General features: G+C 53.1%; 1 protein-coding gene across 8 annotated transcripts in view; it reads right to left on the bottom strand.

Annotated features, from left to right (window-relative positions):
• AFAP1 (actin filament associated protein 1) overlaps positions 1 to 23249 on the bottom strand; it is a 130648-nt gene that overhangs the window by 19272 nt on the left and 88127 nt on the right. For all 8 annotated transcript variants that reach the window (XM_045075285.1, XM_045075296.1, XM_045075299.1 and 5 more), the window contains 5 exons: positions 21685 to 21780; positions 18643 to 18724; positions 15768 to 15917; positions 8982 to 9193; positions 4620 to 4765 (listed from right to left, as the gene is read on the bottom strand). In XM_045075285.1, the coding sequence (XP_044931220.1) occupies positions 4620 to 4765; positions 8982 to 9193; positions 15768 to 15917; positions 18643 to 18724; positions 21685 to 21780 (686 nt within the window). The remainder of the gene's footprint in view (positions 1 to 4619; positions 4766 to 8981; positions 9194 to 15767; positions 15918 to 18642; positions 18725 to 21684; positions 21781 to 23249) is intronic.

The raw sequence follows: 23249 nt of genomic DNA, 5'->3' as shown, positions 1-23249 counted from the left end.
ACTCTCCAGCATTTTCCTGCCTGTCAACGCCAACACTCAAAGGCATAGACCCAGTGGGCAAAAGTGAGGGACTGACCATCTGACGTCTCTTGGGAAACTTCATGGACCCCCAGCTCTTTACAGCACCCAGTCCACACACATTGCTCTGGTTCCCGTGTTCGTGTGGCACCGCCGCTGCCCACCTCAACGCCACTCACCTCCCACCGGCCCTCCCACTCCTGAACTAGGGGGAGGTGGCCGGCAGCCAGCGCACATCTCTGGGAGGCCAGCTGGAGTGGTCACTCTCTGCGTACACGGCACTGGCGTCCACTGTGCGCCCAGAGCAGTCAGAACGCTGCGTGGCCCTTGGGGCTTGATGGCCACCTCTCTGCTTCTTCGTCACTCCGCAGTCCCCTCTGCCCAGCAGCGGTTCTTCCTGCCCCTGCGGGGACTCACTTCCCCAGGAGAGCCCCACCTGAGCCCCCACAGTAAGCAGCACTCCCCCGCCCCTCAGAGTCACTGTCCTTCCCCTCCATGTGTGTGTCGCTCATCACCCCTTGACGTGTCCTGTGATGAGCTCATCCCCCAGAGCTCATCACAGAGCTCATCAGCCCGCAGAGCACGGCTGTGGTCCCTCCTGCTTGTTCTGGACCTCCCGTGTTGGCCAGGGAGGCTCTTGGCCAAGGCCTCCTGCACCGATGGATGCACCAGTGGCTGACTTGTGAAAAGTGGGTGATATGAGTGCCCAGGGAAGAAGGAACCTGAGAGCACTTCCTCTGAACTAAAATAACTAAACAGCTAAACTACAATAGTCTGTTATATATATATATATATATATATATATATATATATATGCTTTTTTTTTAAGCCCCACACTGGGTGTGGAGCCCAATGGGGGGCTCAAACTCACAACCCAGAGATCAAGATCTGAGCTTCAATCAGGAGTTGGAGGCTCAACCCACTGAGCCACCTAGGGGCCCCAACCCCAAAATGATACTGTGTTCCTTCGCAGGATCTTCCATTTCTGGGATAACCAGATGCATAACAATGGGACAAAAGGACACTGGTGAGGGCAGGACAGGGAATGAGGTCTCTGGAGAAGCCTGCTCCTGGTTCCCTGGGGAAGCCCAGGAGCCCGCTGTCCAGGGGACCCCTCTCTGTGGTTCTGCTGCATGCAGGTGCGCCCTCTGCTGGGAGAAGGTGGGCACGGCAGTCCTGCCTCACGCAGGCTCTTCAATGTGTAAGACAAAACCTATAGGATTATTCTGTACCTACAATACAGATAATTACATATAGGAAAAGGAAATGTGTAGACAAGGAATAAGCAAGAAGGAAAGACAGAAAAATTTAAGCACGTCAGTCTTCTGCCACAACAGAGGATTTTTTGTTTTAAAATACATATTTAAGTTTTTCTAACGTAAACGTCTCATTAGAGGGGATTTGGGGGTTAGGTAGCATGGGCACAGCTGACCCTGCACGGCAGTCACTGACTGGACAACCAGAGCCCTGGTGGTGAGGACTGTTGCACGCTTGCTGGGTGCTGGGGCACCAGGACAGAGCGGGGCCCCCCAGGGACGGGACAGACCTTGGAGCGGACACAAGGAGGGTGCTGCGAGCCAACGGGGTGTGGGAGGGAGCGACGTCCCACACAGGCGCGGTCCAGCTGGAAGTGGCCTGGGCCTTTCAGAGAGGGACCTGTGCTCCGACACAGACATCTGGGCCCCAGGCAGCCCGGGAGCCCCGTCTGCAGCCCGGGACGCCTTCCTCTTGCCATAGAGGCTTTAGCCACATACAATGGTGGAAATGCCGTAAGAGAGGCCCAGGCCACTTGCTGAAGACATAAGCCTCTCCAAGAAGTAGAGGTACTGTGTGAAAAGACAGCGTAAGGTCTACCGTCTAACCATGGCCAAGCATACGGTTCTGGGGCAGGACAGGCGTTGCCGTGGCTGGGAGGCCGGCCCCGCCCTCCACCCCAGCACCTCTCCACCCACCCCGCGGGAGCCCGTATCTGCCTCCTGCCTCTGTGGACCGGCCACAGCAGTGCATCAACAGAGTACGTCCCCTTGCCTCTGTCTTATTCCCCAGCACAACACCCTCGAGGTCCATCCCATTGTAAGGGGTTCTGGTGAGAAGGCAACTCGGGTTGATGGGTCCCTCCCGGTCTGTCTGCTGCCCTCTCTGCCCACACGGATCCACGGCCTTTTAGCCCCCCGTGCCACCTCCCCCCCACCCACTATGACTAGCAATAGCTCATGGGTCTCCAATGGAGCATCACTTGAAACAGTTTCAGGGAAAAAATCCAGAATGTTTCCCTTGTGTCATATAATCTATGCACCTCGTTTAAAAATAGGCTAGGCCTGGGGAAAATACATTCCAACTGTTTACCATTATTGATATTCCTAAATACACCACTTCTCCTGGGAGAAGTTAAATGACTATTCCTTCTTTTACTGCCTTCTTCCCAAAATATACACCACGGTCCTCCCCCTTCAGACACATCCAGCTCACAGACACTCCCCCGATGACCTTGAAAGGATTCATTAACCAACTGCCAATTTGCATAAAAGCAAAAATTAATTTAATCCCAGGACATTTATGACACTCGCAAGCTGCCATATTTTATATTCTGAACATCATTTGCTTGTTAAATCTCTTCTCTCCAGTTGTAGGCATGTGTTCAGCTAGAACACCAAAAGCCGAAAATAACCTTTATTGCAAACTAACATTTATAAAGGTTTTAATGAGGTAGCAAAATTCCTGTAGCCCTAAACTCCTTATGCATGTATTTTTAATAAGTAATTTTTCAATGTTGCCATCTACGTCCTTTCTCAAACCTGGGACCTTCCCCCATTTGGTTCGATGAATACTCATCTGGAAGGCAGAGGCAGAGTTTTGTTCTAGGGGAACTGTTCTAGGGGGTTTCGTTTTAGGGGAAATGCGGTTACTCAGGCTGCTCTGCGGTGTGGTTTCCAGTGGCTAATCACAGCTGGAGACACACATGCACAACGATGGGCTCTGTGCTTCGTGAGTTAATCAAGTTCCGAAGAAGCAGTTAACCACCACAAACACCTTTCTCTCAGGTCGCTCTAGATGCGGAGATTTTGCAAGACCTGGTTTATGGATATTACATTTCTTGAAGAGCCACTGGAGTAAATGTGCTCATTTACTGCGTGTGCTGAGTGACCAGGGGGCTCGCTGTGACCCACGTGCCTGTGGCTGAGGGGACAGAGTGTGGTTATGTACTTGGTGGTTATTGTATTGAATAAGAACAGAAGAGTCAGTACTTGACTGTCACCCCGGTTTGACACAAAGGACGGTCTGTAAGAACGGGGAGTCTGGACTTTAGGAAACCTCTAGGGTCACTGGGGATTTTCTGGAAGAGTTGTATGCAGAAATTAATTCAAGTGGTCAAGACTATTCACCTGAGTTGGCTGTAGCCTGAGCCTGATCCCTCCTAGGAGCCCACGTTGCCTCCACTGGCCCCAGAGCATCTTAGCCAAGCCCTAAATGTCCCTATTATGGCACCACGCAAGAGACATATGGAGACTGTGCGAACTCGCCGCACACACCATGTGTGTTCAAACTAGACGGTGGAGCTCCTGGAGAACAGGCCAGTGTCGCTGTGGACACTGGGTCTCCCCATCGCAGAGCACCGGTGGGTCTGCCCACAGTGGCTGCTATGTCTGCCGTCACAGGCGGACGATACGACCCCATCATCTGCTTTGTTGCGAGCCACCTGTCCTCAGCCTCTAGTGCAGACTCTACCAGCGAGGGAAGCAGAAGCAGGGGTCCAGGGATTGGAGACACGAGACCAGGGCAAGCTCCTGTCATTGCCCCAGATACTGCCTTCCCAAGCCCAGTCTCTACAAAGGAGCTGAGGCACTGAGAGGTTACAGATCCCTTGTCCCGACTTTCCACTAAGTAAAAAGCATGCAGGACCAGAGCCGGAGTTCCCTCCTCGTCCAGCAGCTCTATCCTCTCAGCCCCAAGGCACAGGCCTTTGACCAGCACTGTCATGAAACCAGTTTAGGCCTATTGGGCTGCCTGAATCTCAAATGCCCTTGGGGTACATGGACCTAACCTCGAAGACTGCTGCTATGATTAGCTTCGTTGCCATTATGTTACAGAAATATGGGTCAGAACAATGTTTTCATACATACAAACCTTCTTAAAAAATAAAACCACAATTTAAGTTTTGAAAGTACATGACCCATGACCTTGAAAACTCGGCTTTCCTTACAGCAGATGTAAATCATTTGTTGCACACAATTCTTCCCTTAGTACACAGGTCAGTGAACTAAGGCCACAAGCCATGTCCCGTCCATTGAGTGTTTCCACAAATAAAGTTTTATGGGAACACAGCACATTGGTTCCCTTACCCAAAGTCTGTGGCTGTGATGGCAGAGCGGGTAGTTTCAAGAGGAAACGTTTGGCCCCTGAAGCCAAAGATACTTATGTCTTGCACCTCACAGAAAAAGTTCGCCACCCCTGCTCTGGTAGAAAACACGGAGGGAGGAAATGACAAATATTTCAGCAGAGTCTGAATCAATATTACACAAAAGCAACAGTCTTTAGTGGGTTTCTCCCCCAAGTCTATGCACGCAAAAAGTAACCATTAGGGAAAGAAGAGCAGATCTTACCAGAAGGTCTGTTTGGCTGTCTGGATGACATTTGCAGACGTCTCCACGTCGATGTAGTCGTAGTGCAGGGTGCCAGGGTCTGTGGAGGACCCCGTCTCGGCCAGCAAAATCCCAATCCACCTGCCCATGTCCTCCGAAGAGGAGGCCTGGAGAGAAGGGAGAAGTGGGCACGTATTTAAGTGGTGGTAAGGAGTCTCTCATTCCCCCACACGTCTGCCCAGACCCTGCGTAGCAGCGAGGGGTGGGCGTGCGCCTGGAAGCACGTGGGGAACACGAAGAGGCACAGAGACGTGGTCTGGCCCACGTGATGCCCTCACACACGTGCACACTAAGTCCTGGAGCAGGATGTCACGGCATGATGTCCACCTGAGGAAACAAAATCGGAGTCCTGGGGTGCCGCGCTGTCACTTTGGGGAAAGGCAGCAGGTGTGTGGTGTGGAAATTACCATGGGGAGTTAAATCTCAGCTGAAGGAAGTTGCCTAGAAAGCGTCATTAATTTGGCAACAAATTCTGGCCAGGAGGAGCTCCTCTAGCCTCTGCTGGCCTGAAACCTCATGGGGCCCATGCCTCCCTGGGGCCCGCCCGAACTCTGTCTCTAGCGCACCAGACCCTCTTTAGCCCTTGCTGGGGCCTCCTAACCTGGCCTGAAAAGGCCATCTTAATTCTCTTGATTAGATGGTACAAACAACTTTCATTCCATCTGTTGTGTTTGTACCAGTGGCATTATGCTTTCTAGTCAGTAGCTGCTTTATATGTGACATTTTTGAGATGTTTGAAATGGTCCCCACCCCAAATTGAACCTGTTGAATGTGCAGATTTGAGTGAGAGCCCTAAGATCCTGTTCATTAAATTTTTAAGTTGTCTTCATTATGTGATTTAGAAAATCAGAAATTTTACATTTATACTGGTATTCAAAACATCTGATTCATCAGAATATAATGTTTAAGGTTTAGGGGACACTGAGCTATTTAGTAAGTGCATGAGTTAATGGAATGTGAAAGAAAAAACAAATATTTTCATTAAAATTACTAATTTTTAAAATAAAGATCTATTTTTAAAATTTATTTATTTGAGAAACATGGAGAAAGAGCACAAGCAAGGGGAATGGCAGGCAAAGGGAGAAGCAGGCTCTCCGCTGAGCAGGAAGCCCAACATGGGACTCGATCTCAGGACCTGGGGGATCATGACCTGAGCCTAAGGCAGACGCTTAACGACTGAGCCGCCTGGGCTCCCCAGAAAGATCTATTAGGTTTAACTTAAGGACTAAAGAGAATGAGGCTTTCTATTTATAGCCCTGGCAAGTTGAACATAGCTTGGGATACACATAATCGTAAATAGTCCCAGAGCCATTAACGTGACAGAAGCCATTTTTCCCGTGCTCATGCAGTTGGCTGTAACCAGACCTCCCTAGCCAGGACTGAGGGAGGCACCAGGACAAGCCACAGGCACTCCAGTCTCGTGCCTCACAGAGGGAGAGTGTAGCCAATGTTCGTGGAATTAAAATGAATTCATTTGAATACTTGGGTAAGTTAAAATCCCATATGTTATCTTCATTGGAGGTCCTTCTGTCCTTCCCCAAAACAAAATCTGCAGCCAGGCTGTGTCTACGACTGCGCCCATAGTGACTGGCTGCTACTATTCTATCTAAGCACTTTAAACAAGTATTTGAACACTCTATGAAACATGAGAGATTGATACAATTACTCTGGAGCTTATAAACATGTTCTCTTCATAAAAAAATAGTCTTGTAAAATATTCTCTTGTAAAGCCTGGGTGGCTCAGTGGGTTAAGCCTCTGCCTTTGGCTCAGGTCACGGTCTCAGGGTCCTGGGATCCAGCCCTGCATCGGGCTCTGTGCTCAGTGGGAGCCTGCTTCTCCCGTCTCTCTGCCTGCTTCTCTGCCTACTTGTGATCTCTGTCAAATAAATAAATAAAATCTTAAAAAAAAAAAAAAACAACCCTGTGATGTTGGGCTGAAATGAGAGGTATTAGTTACAATCCCATGGCTCTTAAAAAGAAATAGATATAGAAGTGTATATATGAGTGCACATCCATGTGTCTACAAAAGCTCACACACACACCCATGATTCCACCAGGAGGAATCCTGAAGACATGGTTGAACCCAGGCCTGGGCCAAGGAAAGGTACAAGCTGAGCCTAGAACATTCTTATCAAAGAATGACAGGTCCCATGGCGTCTTACCACAAGGACACAGCAAAGGCTGCAGGGCCTAGTTCAGGCCTTCCACTGACCCAGTCTGGGATGATTCTACCCAAGTAAATCACAACAAGAAAGCATTACAGTCACTGATTAAAACGATACTCTCAGAATCCCCACCAATATACAGAAAGGGATTAATAATTAAATGGGAGGGAGGGGAAACCTTTCTCACAGCAGATCTGAACGATGAGCATAGAGGCGTAATGGAGTTACAAGGTCCCCACTGAGCGCCCGTCATTCTGGTGACTGCCCCAGGCAAGCCTCATCCCTGGAAACTGACATTAGCAGGTGCAGCTGGGAGGCTAATGGGCTGTTCCCATAGAGGGCCTCGAAGTACCTTCCCACGTGAGGCTTCTAGAGACGAAGGGGAGGTCCGGTGAGCGTGCGGTGGAAAGCACACAGACACCCAGCCCAAGGGGGCGCAGTCAAAACCCCTGGCCATGGGGCAGAGCGACAGGTGAGCCTGCCGGTGGGAGGTGCTGTGCCACCCACCACCGCTTCCACAGGCGCTGGCTGGGAAGCCCACCTGGAGCCCAACAACAGCAGGGAAACGGCATGCGCACCCAGACCGAGTGGGCCTCTACACAGGAACTGGTCCATACCCTCCACATGTCTTGCCACCATGAAACCAGCCAGCTGGAGAAAGGGACAGCGGCTGAGGCGACACACAGTCTGGGGTCTTCTCCTGCATACAAGGGACACTGTCCAACTCGGAAAAGCTGGCACTGTCCAACTCGGAAAAGGCACAAGAGGGCCTCCCTCCCCAGGCCACCCCCGGGGCTGCCCCCTCCCCCTTCCGGGATCAGGCATGCGCCAGCTCAGACCTCCATCCCCTTGCTCCTTGTCCCCGGGCTGCTGTTGAAGCTCACACGGGAGACCTGCCTTATTTCACACCAAGGCCACAGTTTCCCACTTTCTCCCCAGCACGCACCCCACAGTTTTCAGCCTGCATAAATCTTACTAAGTACAGACTTTGACTCAGTGCTCACATTTTACAGGTGAATCAAAAAGTTGAGGGAGAAAAAAAAGATGCGGTGTGATCCCAGTGTGGGCAGAACGAGGACGGGGGCCCAGACTTGAGGATTCCAGGAGGTCCCAGGACCACGAGTCTGCAGCTGGCCGCAGTCAGCTGCAGTCCATCCAGGCCAGCCTCACGGGCTATCAGCCCGGGGTACAAAGAACTCCAGTGTTAGTCTTCCCCCACACCCCCCGCCAAAAATAGTCATTTCTGTGAAGAGTCTCGGAAACAATCTCCTATCTCCTATCAGGACCTTTGAGATGGCCTCATGGGCCACCGTGATCTTGGCCCCAAGGCCTGGACTCGCTCCCTATCCATCTATCACTACAGTCGTTCAGAATCTGGCTCTATGCCTAAGTAAGGGACTGCCCCTGAGCCGTTCCAGCAAACCTAAGGCAGCCTCGTTCCCGCCACTGACACGGCCCTTGTCCGCCAACTCAGAGGGTTCCAACCCCTGGTACGCGGGCACAGGTGTGTGTGCGTGTGAGTCTTTGCATCTTAGTCACAATAATGTGAACGCACAAAAAGAGAAAAGGAGGTCCGAATTCACAGTGGGCAGAAAATATATAGTGTAACAGAGGGAAAGAACACTGCCAGTTTTCAGCAGAGAGCTAAGAAACCAGCTCCATTTGCTCTTCTGCTCTGGAGAAGAATTCGTTCCAGGAGAGCAGGCAGACATGGAACGAACGCACACAAAGCCGAGGGCTCTTCAGAATTAAAGACGTTCTTTCTGTTTCTGTAGGATTGGCACGCGAGCCACGGTCTATGAGGTTGTCTAAAAACCTGTGTTTCATCTGTATAGAAGAATATTCCTAAGGGCAAGTTAAAGAAATAACGTTGTTTCACGGTGGGCCACAGTCAGGGGAAAAACGAGTTATTTTTCTGCTGCTTTCAGGAACCAGTACACTGTACGGAGTCCCATATCTCATCTCCATGCAAAGGCACGCGGGGGAAAGGAAGCCTGGTGCAGGACAGCTGGTAAGAACAGGCACCAGCCCAGGGAGGAGGCAACAGAAAAGGCCAGCAGAGACCCCCACAGCGGTGGGGGAGGCACGAAGGACACAGCTGGAAGCCACGGTGCCCCGGGGAAGGATCTCGGGAGCGTGGCCGCGGATGGCACCTTACCTCCAGCACGGCCACCTCTTGCCCATTGCGAAGCAGTCGGAAGGTCAGGGGATGCTTGGAGTCCAAGCCCGGGATCACGTCACAGCCTCGGAGAGGAACAGACACGATGTGGGTCTTGAGATCGGTCCTGTCCTTGTGGAAGATGAGTCTGTTGTCCTTGACTCGGCACCAGCGCTCCCGCCAGCGGCTGTTGGAGAGCACGTTGAGATAGCCTGCGAGGGACCGACGGCGGGCAGTCAGCACCTGGAAACCAAACCCGCACCCTCCGCGGCCCGGCCATTCCCTTCAGCCAGCTCTGGGTCTCCTCGTGAGGCAGACAGCCCACCCCAGAAGCCCCCGCGCTCCTGCAGTTTGAGGATGTTGTCAGACAGGTGAAGCCCACCTGGACGGGCTTGAAAGGCTTCGGTCTGAAAGCCCGTGTCTCTGACCCTGCATGACACTGTTACCACTATGGGGAGACCCGTGTACCCCTGCGCACGGGATCGAACTGTGAGGACCACCACCGTCATTTCTAAAAGAGGAAGGCTCAAATACGAGAAACTGATCACCCTCGTGTGTCACAAACAAATGAGCAGGCAAGCACACACCACGGGAGCTGAGGAGGCATGGGATCCAGGTTTCACGGGGTGGCGGCCTCGCATACCGGCTCCACAATGCAAGGAGGAGACCGCCCCCTGCCTTTGACACGGAGGAAGGCGGTGACATGGCACAGAAAACTCAGGTCCAAGAGGAAGAAATAAAACGAGGATGCTTGAAGTCATCCAGCCACCTTGTCAGCTCACGCACGTGTGCACACGTGCCCATGCCCACACACCCCGAATCCTCTCCAGTTCTGATTTTTATGATGCCTTCCCAAAGGGTTTGGGAGGATGCACCTGGCTTCTCTCTGGGTCTCTACCACACTTTGTTTCTGCATCTGCACATCATTAGCCATGGATAAGTGCTAGGCAATCCCAGAAAACAGAACCCCAAGCACTCAGGTAAGTCACAGGGCTCCATGACACTCTCTGCCCAACAGATGAACACTCGCTCAATGAATTCCCGAAGTGAACATGCAGAGTGGAAGTTTGCCTTCGGCTCAGCGTGACATCCGTTCTACTGATAACCCCTAAATGCCAGAAGCACTGCTTCTCCCGCAACCAAAGCTTACACTTGGGGCCCACATGGCTGTGTTTATGAAATAAGAGAGAAGGGGGAAAAGCCAACCCAATGGCTCAAGGGCAAGGGACCCAAGTTCCTTGTATTTTGCATATTTAGGAGGGAGTGCAGGGAGGAGAGAGGCTGGGGTCTGACTGGAGTCTGAGGGGGCTCCTCTGCAAAGGAGTGGGGTTACCCCTGACGTGGGACTGGGGCAGGCCACCTGGAAAACCGGACCTGAGGCTTTTAAAAATTTTTTTTAGAAGATTTTTCTTTGTCAGAGAGAGAGAGAGAGAGCGAGAGAGAGCGAGAGAGAGCACGTGTGCACAAGGAGGGGAGAGAGAGGACTGCGCCAAGCATGAGCCACCATGCGGGGCCAAGGCCAGATGTGGCGGTGTATCTAAGAGGAAGCAGGTGGCGCACGGCAGATGTCCAGGAACTCAGGGAACTCACGGGGGAGTGAGATTCACGGGGAAGTCCTGCCCTCCAGGATACTCACAGACCTTGTGGCTGGGGTGGGCGTGAGGGACACCCCCCATGCCCGAGTGGTTCAGGGGCAGGCACAGGGACGTCTACAGGCCTGGCAGCATGTGAGCACGGGAGACAAAGGCTTGAAACATCCAATGACTGGGTGATAGGAGCCTTGGAAACGACCGTAGGAGCCTGGCCTTGATGCACACGGGGACAGGAAGTGAGGTGTTACGACGTCTCTTGAGGAATCTAAGCTGTAAGACCTCAGAGCACAGTGGACTTCTCGGTGACAGTGACCACGTTCCATTCAAGCTGGTACGTGACTGTCTACTGAAGAACTCGGCACTTGGGGACAGTGTCTCGGGGCCTCGGTGGTCATGTGGAGGGAGCAGTTCCTGAGCACATTCCACTCAGCAGGGGGTGGTCATCCTTGGGACAGGTCAAGGCACTCTCAGGACATTTCCTTCCCCGAGTGAACCCGGCCCAGTCACCAAAGTTATGGATCTCTTGACATTTGAGTCATAAAAGAGATGATTATATTGGACAAACCCTCATTTTATTTAGAGCATGACATCATAGGAAATGACCACGTCTTAATGCCTTTCTCAGATTTATTTTCAGTTCCGAAAAGGGAAGAGCAAAAAGAAAATCACAGCGGGTGAGGCCTGTTTCTATGAACAGGAAAGCCCGTGGTAACCAGGCTCACTGCCCTTTGCTCTTCTCTGAGAGGGGCAGCCCTACAGTCCCATCTTCCGGCGGGCGGGAGCCCAGGGAAACGAAGACAGTCCATCGGAGGCATCTGGGGTCACAGGGTAGGTTCCCATGCCCCCTGACATGCTGATGGGGTGGGGACACTGGGTCTCAATGGGCCCCAAGCATAGTTCAGCTGGACCACAAACCGGCCACCAGGTGGTGCCAGAGTGCAGCCAGGCCTGGGGATGTGCAGACCACCGGGTCCTCCAGGAGTCCTCCAGAGGTCCTCCAGTGAGAACCGCACTCCCCACCCCAGGCTCACCCGCCAGCCCAGGGCAGTTCCATGAACTGCATGAGGCAATTTCAACGCAATTTGATTTCTTTTTAGATCCCATCCATCGCACTAGGTGAGATGTTATGGGTAGTATCTTTGCAGTTGGGAATGTCACTGGTGTTTTGAGATTATTCTTGCTCTGAATTCGAAGATTGCTCGCAAAGCCATGGAAAGAGGCTCAAGGTTTCATTAAAGCTATAAAATTAACGTTATGGGCCCGAGATTAAACAAACGCCTGAGCAGAGGGGGGACAGACCCAAATGCTCTTGCATTCCACCATTTTGAGCCCTGGGATCCTGGCCTCCGTGTGAGCTACTCTTGAGTTCAGGCAGCTACGGAAGGACAGGTAAAGTGGGGCCAAGTGTCCCCGAGTTCCCCTCCGTGGGGCGGGACATGTGGCGTCTGCCTGCCAGGCCTGTCTCGGTTTATAATCAGCTGGGAGGAGACGTCAGGGGAAAGAGGGTATACCAAAGGTCATGATGCTGCCAACGGCCAGACCCTGTCCCCCCGGCGCCCAAGCCCCCACCTAACCTTAGGGGCCTGTCTTCCAATAGACGCACGTGCCCCACAACGGGGATGCTGATGCCCCAGCTCAGTGACTTATACCAAGAATTCCTTCCGCCTCTTGATGAAAGGTCGCCTGATTTTTTGTGGGGTAGATTGTAATAGAAGGAAAGAAAACCCCTCCCGCTGGAAACTACACAAAGTCCCCGAAGAGCTGAGCTAGGAGGGGCCCTGGAAACATCCAGCAAGGCTGTCAGGCTAGATCAACTTCTGCTGACCCCTGGGACCCTCCACATGGGGCCTTCCGTGTTTCTGATGACCCAGGCCACACACCGGCACTGCCATGACGCTGCCTTGAATCCGTCTGCGTGCTCAGGTCTTTTAAAAAATAAGCATGTCAGGTGAACCAATGAGCGATCACAGCAAGCGTTTACTGAGTGTAAATTATGACCTCGTTATGAAGCACCGAGCTTAGCGCTCATGATTTCATCTTTAATTTCCTTAGGAGAACAAGGTCAGGAGGAGCCTGTCTCACAGAGGGAAGAGCCTGAGGCTCAGGGAGGCAACACAATTTGCTTAAGCTAATTTATTGTGTCTGTGAGCTGGCTGAGCTGCCTTTGGCTGCCAGGCTCTGTGCCGGGAGCCGGGGCACAGTTGGGGTGCACGGGAGTTCTTGGCCTCACCGCGAAAGGCAGGAGAGACCGCTGCAGCATTGCCCTGAGACAGGACCATCAGAGGCTCTGACCCGGGCCACAAAGAGACTTGGATTTCAGTGCAGGACCCTGTTTGCGCAGCTCCCAGCTGGTAGCCGGGACGGTGCAGAGAAGGTGGCCAATCAGGAGGCCGGAGTGAGGGTCCAGCAGGGGACAGATGGGGCAGAGAGGGAGAGGACACGCATCTCCAGACAACAACTGCTGAGTTCCTACACAGGCTCGTGAGCACCAGCGAAGGGCAAAGAGAAGGTCCTTCTTTGCTCAGGGGACTGGCACCCACCTCCGATCATGGTGTGCAGTGGCTGTGCACAGCGCTCCCCCAACTGACACCCCCAGCACTGCCCAGCCTCAGGGCAGGAAGGAACAGCGCTGCCAGGCTGCCCGGGGGACTCACTGCCCCTCTTCGCTCCCCGGGGGAACGATCTCCCATCCCCCAACAGGATCGTTATTACGCATCTAGAGACCCATCTGCCCAGCTACATTTCACAGAAGAGCTGGATTCGAACCCAGGTCGTGGTTGCTCTCGGGAGCTCTCCTCTGCCTGCCTAGCAGCATGGTCCCTCTGGCCTGGCTCTTCCGGCCCTGCTCACCGTGCAGGGACCACGGCTGCACGGCCCCAGCTTGGCACGACAGGGGTCTCGGGCCTTCATCCAGCTGACATTTTCTGCCTACGACTTTGCAGCTATACCCAAACCACTGAGAACAGTCATTTCCCCCTTCCTTTCTCTACAGGCCCCTTCTCTGGCCCCTAGACAAGGGGAAGAGCCACAGGACAGTCTTAAAATCTTGTGGACAGAGGACGTTCTCTTAATAGAGGCTAAAGATGTCCCCTGAGCTGTTTGGTAGAAATCCATCCATGGGTAATTACAGGCTCCAGATTCCTCCCTTCCTGCCCTCAGCGCGACCGACTATGTTTCCAAGAAAGTGCCAGCAGCAGGATTTCCTGCAAGGCCTGCTCACCAATGCAGGGAGGCTCGTTATGAGGGGTTTGAGTAGGCAGTTGCCGAAGGCGGGGGCAGAGCTGGGTCAGCGGGCCAGCTTACCCCCCCCAACACACCCTGCCGCCACTGGCTGTGCCATGGCTTTGCGGGGCTCTGTGTTCTGGTTTGTAATGAGGGTCTGGACCCCACTGTCTGCCTTGCCTGCCACATGAATGTGGCTTTTCATGAGAGAATTCCTACTTCTTCCGCGGACCTAGAGCAGTTTAAAACACAAAAACAAGGGCCTCCTGGGTGGCTCAGGTGGTTAAGTGTCTGATTCTTGGTGTTTTGGCTCAGGTTGTGATCTCAGGGTCCTAGAATCGAGCCCCACGTTGGGCTCCACACTCAGTAGGCAGCCTGCCACAGATTCTCTCTCCCTCTCCCTCTGGCCCTCTCCCACTCCTGCACACACTCTCTCTTTCTCTCTCTCTCAAATAAATAAACCTTTAAAAAAAAAAGTCAAAAATGAAGCTGAAAAAGCAGTTCCCTTTGTTGGCTAATTCCTTCCTTCCATTTTTCATCTCTGACTCCCCTGCGGGGCCAACCCGCAAGGACAAACCATCCCACACCAAGTGCTTCTCGCAGCACCGGGGGAGGCAGGGTAGACAGGAAAGAGCACTTTGGCTCCAACAGATTCACATTTTTCCTTCTGCCCCTCGGTGCCAGAACTCTGTGTGGTCCGGTGTCGTTCTGCCCCCTCGGCGTACCACCATCCAGGGCGGCCAAGGCTTGACAAAGGACGTGACCGTCCGGGGCCCACTGAAGTCTCACACGTGGGGCTGCCTAGATCCCCAACTGTCAAGGCCAGAGGGAGCGGGGACCTAACCCCGGACCTGCTCTCGGGGCTCAGCTCACACCTGGCTCCTGTACGCTCTGGCCCCCACCCACAGTGACACCCCCTGCACCCTCCCTGCCGCAGCGCCAACTCCTCCTATTGCCCTGACACAGTTCACGCCCTGGGACGTGATGGCTGTCGAAGGGGTTCAAATCTGTCTGTATGGCCAATGTTGGACGCTTGGGGCAGTTTATCCCCCAGCCAGGCCCCATCCGTAGGCAGATGGATGCTCACTGCAACACCAGGGCGAGCAGAATGGGTTTGCAGAGGGACGCGACCAGGGACCTGGTGACAGGACATGGGTTGGGCCACTGGGGTGTCCGGGCACCACAGCCCAGCCTCAGTTCCTAATAGAGGCCAAAGCCTCATCGCCTGGCTTCTAGGGCTGTTCTCCAGCGAAGGGCTGTGTGGTGGCCAAGAAAACAGGACCCCTGTACAACCCCAGCCTCCGTCCCTCCCCAGCGGCCACCCTGTCTGCCTCCACCCCAGGTTCCCGGGGAGACGCTCCCACTGCCCTGGTTTCCCTCCTCTTAGTCACCGGGTCACACTGCACGTCTCTGCCCATGGCCCCTCATTCAGAACCGTCTCTGCCACATAAACGGAAACCCTGGGAGGGCTGGGGTTGTGTTGCCAGTGCCCACCCTATCCTGGGGATGCGGGGGGCAGCTGCTCGGAGAGGACTCCCGTTGACTGGCTGAGGACGGGGTGGTCCAGCAGGCTGCACTTGAACCTGAGGTCTGAGACAGGCAGTGCTGTCAGGATGCTCGGTTTCCCCTGTCAGCCTGGGGAAGAGCGCCAACTGTGACCCTGCTCTTGTGCCACGCTCCGTACTCTTCCCATCGCTCGCCAAGGCACGTGCGTGTGCCCCAGCTGAGAAACGCTTCAGAGGAAATTGGGAAAACTTCACAGGTTCAAAGAAAGAATTTGCTTTTCGTCTTGAAAGAACCTGAGATCAGGCCGAACCCTTGCGAGATCTTTTATTACGAAGCAGTAAAGACACCGCACGTCTCCCGCTCTCCCGCCATGCTGAGGATCACCAGCCTGACTCGAGCAAGCCCACGGGAAGCAGAGGCCACTGCAGAAGAGGCCACACTCACGGCCAGGCCCCCTCCGTCTTACCGCAGGTGGGGACATCCTCCTCCGCAGACGAGGTCTGCTCATCCGTCGAGGGCTTTTTCTTCCCCAGGCCGATGATCTTGGTGATCTTCTTCCCAGTGACTTTGGACACAGTGCCCTTGGCCTCTGATTTGGAACTTTTTTTCCTCTTGACTGTCAAGAACAACAATGAGAACAAGAAAGTGTGTTTCGATTACAGACTTCAACTGAGAACATTTTTAAAAAAGCCTAAATCATGGTCAGTCTTGTCTTCCTTGATTTCCACTCACTGAGTACCTGCTGTGTGCCGGCGATCGGTGTGGGCCCAGGAGAGAGAAGAAGACAGGTGTTCTGCAGGAGGACATGCACGCATGTGTGCACACACAGAGGCGGCCGGCCCGATGGCACCAGGCCCGTGCAGAGATCTACAGTGGGGTGACGCGGCAGAGACACGGGGCAGCCGGGGAAGCCTTCTGGGAAGGCCAACACAAAGGAAGTTGGGGAAGCTGGAGGAACAGAAGGAGGCAGTGCGGCCATACCTTGGCCAGCTCAGGGAGGGGAGGGGAGCGTAGGGTTCCATCTCATGGCTCAAAGCGAAGAGGTTACATTTACTTTCAATTCTGCTAGCGTTTGCTCCTATTGGGAAAGTACCTGCTGGAAAGAGATCTACCAAGAAAAGAGATCATACTTTGAACTCCCCGAAGACCCCTGATTAATTTCTTGCAAAAGCAGTGGAAAGGGACTCCTTGGAGGAAAAAGCGAAAGTACAGAAGAATGTGAGAATATGCGCCGCTATTTACTACATGAAGGCAGCATGTGGCACGTGTGATAAAATTATGAAGAAACCCTCAAAACTTAGGATGTTCAGCCCAAGTCAGAGCAGGAAAGCCACAGGGGTCCGAGCGGCACATGCCGTGAGCACACGGCGTGCAGGGAGGGACAGGCTACAGAGGCAACGCTAACTCCCAGCGTTGGCAAAGTCGTAACTGTCATCAGGGTGGACACTGTCATGCAGCTTGCGGAGAATCTGAGCGACAACACGGCTGGGATAGGGGGAGCCCTGCTGAGATCCGTCACCTGCAAACAGCTTGAGAGTGGGCAAGGGGAGAAGCTGAGGTCGAAGCCACAGTGTATGTAAACCACCGGCTTCCTTCAGCAACGACTTAGCGTCTGTAGGACACAGAGCAGAGCAGTTGCGAAGCCGGGTCACCGTCCTCGTGGAAACAAAGCAGGGGAGTTCTAGATACCGATGCGTTCTCGGACACAGACACCCAGACTTGTCTTTCCGTGAACCTGACTTCCAGCAGGGAGCCAGGAAAGAAATGGCAAACGAGGACAGGGACCGGCAAAGCCCATGCCTGCCGCGCCCCACGCCTGCATGGGGACCTGAGATTGTAGGTTTTTCTGTTTCAGGGCAAAATTTAAAGATAGCTTTCCTGGCTTTGATTATATGTTATGTGCCGCGGGAGGACACAGACAATGCCTTCCCCTGAGTAACTTCCGATGGTGAGAACTGAAATTGCACTCTGACGTGACCGCGTCAGGGAATCACGCAGGCAGAGGCAGAGACCGTGACCTTTCGGCGTGAACCTGGTTGTAGCCCAAGAGTCTGAGTTACTTGGATTTCAAGGTTCTCCGTGGCCTGGCTTGCTGTGTGGTTGAAGGGGATGTCATTTCAGAGCTGGGGGAGGGGAGTGTCTGTTCCCTTCTAGTGCAAGAGCACAGATGAGCAAGGTTGGAGGGCTTCTCCTCTGGGAAGCAGAGGTCCCAGGGCCACGAGCACACAGGCTGTTGGCTTTGCACAAGGAGAACTCCCCCACAACCTGCAAATCCTACTCTCCTCTCAGTCCACACCCCAGGAAGGAAAGTGAAAGTCAAGCCACGGACCGGGAAAAGTTACATGTAAGACACACCAATAAAGGACTTGTATTCAAAATACACAAAGAGCTCTCAGCGGTCAGTAAAGATGAACAAAATCCAATACAAATACGGACAAAGATTTGGATAGACATTTCATCAGATACATGGTTGGCAAAAAAAAAAAAAAAAAAAACACACATTAAAAAAGCTTCAACATCATTCATCATTACGGAAATGCAAATTAAAGCCACAATTACAGAGTACTAATTTTTGCTTGAAAAGTTGACTTAGGGGGTGCCTGGGTGGCTCAGTGGGTTAAAGCCTCTGCCTTCGGCTCAGGCCATGATCCCAGGGTCCTAGGATCGAGCCCCACATTGGGCTCTCTGCTCCGCGGGGAGCCTGCTTCCTCCTCTCTCTCACTCTCTGCCTGCCTCTCTGCCTACTTGTGATCTTTGTCTGTCAAATAAATAAATAAAATCTTTAAAAAAAAAAAAGAAAAGAAAAGTTGACTTAGAAAAAATATAATTCAAAACCCTAATACATCATTCACAGTAGCATCATTCACAATGGCCAGAACGTGGGAGAACCCAAGGGTCCACTGATAGATGGACAGATAAACATAGTGTGGTCCCTCCGGAGGCTAGAATGTCATCCAGCCTTAAAAGGAAGGACATTCTGACACCTGATACCATGGGACAGCCAGCTCTCCTGGCTGCAAAGTCCTTTCAGTGACAAGTCAGGTGAGGAAATGAGCTGCAGGGAGCCTGGGAGTCGGAATACAGACAGGCCGTCTACACCCGGGCCGTCTACACCCGGGCCAGGGATCGGTAGGACGGCAGGTGAAGACGCGTGGGGCTCCCATCAAACACAGGGGTTTCTCTGCACTTCCCACGTGTGACCCGGACCATGCCGTGTCTGTCGCCAAACTTCCAAGGAGACCTGTCCCACAATCAAGGCCTGTGGAGCTGGCGCCCGCCTCTGTTGATTACTCTCGTTTTCATGTTTCAGCGTTTGAGGTCTGGGTGCAAGTAGAACTCACCTTGTTCTTTTCCTTCACACACGGTGACTCCGTTCTCCATGATGCCCTCCCCGTCTGAGCTGGGTCTCTCAGAAGACAGCTTCTGTGAGGGTAAAAAGGATGAAATGACTCTAACCGTGGCTCCCACTGGCCACGTGATGTCTCGTGGATGCATCCACAGTGATCCCCACAGTGGAAGGAAGTGTGGCCAAGTCCACAGCCACACAGAGAGGCTGGCGCTTGGGGACAGATAGGCTGCTAGGTGGCTCACTGCTGAAGCCTCAGAAACAGCAGAGGAACGAAGAACAAACTCACCAAAGTATAACAAACACGCTCTCTAGTACCACCCCTATTGCATCCAAATCCTGTTTGCTTGCGAGTAATTTTGAAAAAATATTAAGATTACAAAAGATAGTTCCCTCAGCAAACTGTGTTATCCTTCCAGAAACAGCTCACCATGCACTCAATTTCGTTCTGTCGCCAACCAATAACCGGGTGAGGTCAGACATCGCCCGTAACTCAAACCCTCCGAATATACTCACTGAGACGAGCTACCATAGAACCCGCCCAAGGGCATGCCTGACAACTTGAAATTCTTTCAGGCCTGAGATCTGGATGTAAGGAGCATGATTAGGACCCCAAGCTGGCACCTAAAGAGGAGATGTTGCTTGGAGCTGGGATCATCCATTCTGGTGGGAGACTGTGGCATCAGGGGGTTTGGGAGGAAGAGGAAGTAGGCTGGACACACCTCCCCGCCCCGTTCTGTGCATCATAGCCCAGTGCCACAGAGCCTGGCCAGCTGGAGACATACAAAACATCTGGACGACATGAGGGCAGCAGCTGCTATCAAGGGGTCCGGGCGGTGGTGCCAAAGATAGCAGGTGGGTGTCTGCGATCCTATTGCGATGCCAGGAGGAGTCACAGGGAGGAAATTGGGGCTTTTAGAGGGTACCTGTCATGGGCCAAGTCCTCCAGGGACAGCATCACGAAAGCCAGCACTGCCCCAGCTCTCAGGCCAGGAAGCAGCCCTGGGGCCTGGGTTGGTGGGTCTGACCAGGCCCTCAGAGGATGGTCTTAGATGTCAGAGATCAGAATGGCCAGCGCCCATGGGGAATGGGAGCCCTGATGTGCTCCGCAAAGAGGCATGGGGCAGCCTGTCTGGAAAGAGGAGTGCTTAGCAGCATGAGCCAAAATCGTAAGAAATAGTTCTACCGTTTGGTCTAGTAAGCCAGCTTCTGGAAGTCTCTTCTTGGGTCACAGAGACACAGCAAAGACTCGTGAGCGAGATGCCAAGTACCACGCTATGTTAAACCATCTGAAGAAGGAAGACAGGCCTGGGGCAGGGGGTTCTGATACAAATAGCAGAGATGCACAGATCCAGGGTAACGTGCCTGGTGAAAATGCAGAAGCGCTTGCTGCTTATTACAAGTTTTCAAAAAGCTGGAACACTGCTAACAGGATACAGGGAAGGGAGGGAGAGGCAGCCTAAGAAATTTTATGCACCAGAGCACCCCGCTGGTTAAACCTACACAGAGTGCTGTGGGAAGCTGCCTCCTCTGGCAGCCTCACTTCCTTCCTCCTCTTTCTGTTTCTCTGCACTTTCCGAATTTCTACAGTGAGCAGGCATGGGTTTTGTCATTAGGAGAAAAACAAACAGGCTGGCTGCGTCACAGTGTCTGGGTGAGGACTGGGAGGTTAATTTATTGTGTCTGCTTGGAGGGGGCTGGTGATGAGACTAACACTGAGATCAGTGGATGCAAGTCAGCAGGCTGCCCACTATAATGCAGGTGGGCCTCACCCAATCAGGTGAAGGCTCAGAGCGACCCAAAAGACCCGCTTTCCCCCACAAGAGGGGATTCTTCAGAAGACTGCCAGCAGACTTCATCTGCACCATTGGTTCCCCTGGGTCTCTAGCCCATGGATCTACACTGTTGAGCTGGACCTGCCAGTTCCCATCATCACATAAGCCAATTCCTCATAATAAATCTCTTCAGGGGCACCTTGGTGGCTCAGTTGGTTAAGTGCCTCCAGCTTGGGTCATGATCCCAGGACTCTGGGATCGAGTCCCATGTTGGGCTCCCTGCTCAGCAGGGAGTCTGCTTCTCCCTGTGCCCCTCCCCTTGCTCCTGCTCTCTCTCTCTCTCCAATAAATAAATAAAATCTTAAAAAAATAAATCCTTTGTGTGTGTGCGCATATATATATATATATATATATATATATATATATATATATTTGTGTGTATCTGTATACATACTTACATAGTTTTGCAATATAAGCCATATTTTACATTTAAATATTATATGTACTTAATAACACACACACACACACACACACACACACACCCTTATCAGTTCTGCTTCCTGGAGATCTCGGGCTGAAACAAGAACAGACAAAAAGGAATTTGTTCACTGGCAGCAGGGGTTAGCTGGGGAGGACTCAGAAGTTTCCAGGACCACAGGCTGCCCCACAAGACCACCGCCTAGCCTGCACAGAGAGGAGACATGTGTGTGTGGTGTGTGTGCAGGCACAGAGGGCACAGACAGAGAGGGCTGGGCATGGCACCCAGCAGTGCTGGGTTCACACATTTCCTGCAAGAAAGACCAACCCTCCAGCCCCACTGCTGGGCTCTCACTGCACCTTCCAACCAGCCAACTGAATATAGAGCAGAAATGGATGGGGAACGCATCCTGGTCTGTGGGGAATAACCCTTTGGGAAGGCACACTGACATGGTGCCCACCACCTTCCAGATGTACAAGGACCAGCACACAGAGTTCAACTCCGCCACGGGCCAGTGAGCTAGCCTTGAACCCCTGAAATCCTTCTGCATGTTTCAACCCATTTCTGCAGCTATGGCTGGGGGATGATCAAAGCAGCCATATGATCTGTGAAAGGACTAACTCGGGCTTCATACAGAAGTAGGCACTCGAAATGCAGAAACAGAAGGATTGCACTTTTACTCCTACCTCCAAGGGCTAAAATTCTCAAAGAATGCTATCACAGCACCGAGGGAGGGCTAAATCCGTGGTTAGAGCGCTGTTCCTAGGGAGAAAGACGTCCTTACCTTCTCCAGCTCTGTCTTGTGCACCGGGGAGCTCGACGGGGGAGGGCCTTCTGACTCCGCCTGCCCGCTGCAGCCGCTGTAGACGTCTCGGATCACCTACGAGAAGCAGAGATGGGCCTGAGTGATCTCAGAGGGGACGCTGACCTACAGGGCTGAAGCCAGCATGAACAGGCAGAGGTGTACAGCGCAGTGGGGAAGTCTATGGGCCCAGAGGTACTTGCTCTAAGTCCCAAGGTAGGAAGTGCTCATTTGTTGACTCAGCAAATGTTTCCCCGATCCCAGGATGGATGCAGGGTTTAAGATACGGGGAGAATGCATGGCCTTGCTTTCCTGGGGCCTGCATTCCAATGGAAGTTAGATATCACAGCAAACGGTGAGGATCACCCAAACACGAAGGTCAAGTAAGATGGCAGTAGGGCTATAAAGACTGGAAGGTGGTGTTTAATGAAAAGGGAACAGTGAATTGACAAGATCAGGAGGCCTCACTGGGATGACAGGTAGGCTGGGAGGTAAATGCCAAGAGGACCCAGCCACATTAGGAACCAGCAGAAAAGGCTTCCAGACAGAGGGGCCGTGCAAAGGCTCTGTGGTGGATTGGAGTGTTTAAGGCTACTGCCTGGTGCCGTGTGGCAGGAGATGGGGGCAGACCACCAGGAGGCTCCCACAGTGCCTTCAGGCCCAGTGAGGAGGCTGGGTTTGAGCAGCCCATGCCCCAGAGTGACGGGAGTGACGTTCTGGGAGGCCATATGCACCGAGGCCTGGAGAGCTCCACTGTCTGGGGTTTCACCCCAGTCTTCACCTTGGGCCAATTTAATTAACTGCCTGGTGCTCCAGTGCTTCCACCAGTAGAGCAGACACAATGGTTCTACCTGTGGGACATACAAGGCCTGAGACAGTGCCTGCGACGCAGGGGGACACCACTGTCAGAAGTCACAAACAGCACACAAGAACTAAAAAGGAAACGTGCCAGGCCTCCCATAGTGGCCTGGAGCCAAGAGTGGGGCAGTGCAGGCTGTGGCAAAGGCGGGAGGGAGCAAACCAGTGGCTTGCGGAGGATTTCGGAGACCCAGCAGGCCCTGCTAGTGGGTCAGGCAGAGCAGGAGGGAAGTGTCACCTCCCAGGCAGCTGGGTGCTACCATTCAGATGGAAGAGACAGAGAGAAGTAGCAGGTAGGGGAGAAGCGAGGCGGGTGACAATAGAGCAGAGGAAAACTTCTAGGCAGAGCTGGAACTAAACTGGGAGTCAGGGGAGAAGAGGCCCGCTCCCAGACCAGGAGGGGGTGAGTTGCAAGGGGAAGGGCAGACAGAGCAGAATGCAAGTCCAGGACAAGGACCAGAGCCAAGCCAAAGGGGAGAGGCTGGTGCAAGAATGAGCGGGAATGGCCAGGGAAGTGGGGGTGGGAGGGGGGGGAGTGATGCAGCTCCCAGGAGCAGGGAGGAAGAATTTCCAGAGGAGGCAGTGGAATTTCCACTTCTCCTTCTGGAGAAGGCCAGTGTGCTTGGTGGCAGGAGTTTGACCCTGTCAGGCTGGTTCTGTGTCTCTTTGGTGAAATGCGAGACCAGAGC

This window comes from Mustela putorius, unplaced genomic scaffold (genome assembly GCF_011764305.1).
Source record: "Mustela putorius furo isolate JIRA1106 unplaced genomic scaffold, ASM1176430v1.1 tig00000083_pilon_pilon_pilon, whole genome shotgun sequence".
Lineage (NCBI taxonomy): Eukaryota > Metazoa > Chordata > Mammalia > Carnivora > Mustelidae > Mustela > Mustela putorius.
This window is presented reverse-complemented; position numbering and strand designations above follow the sequence as displayed.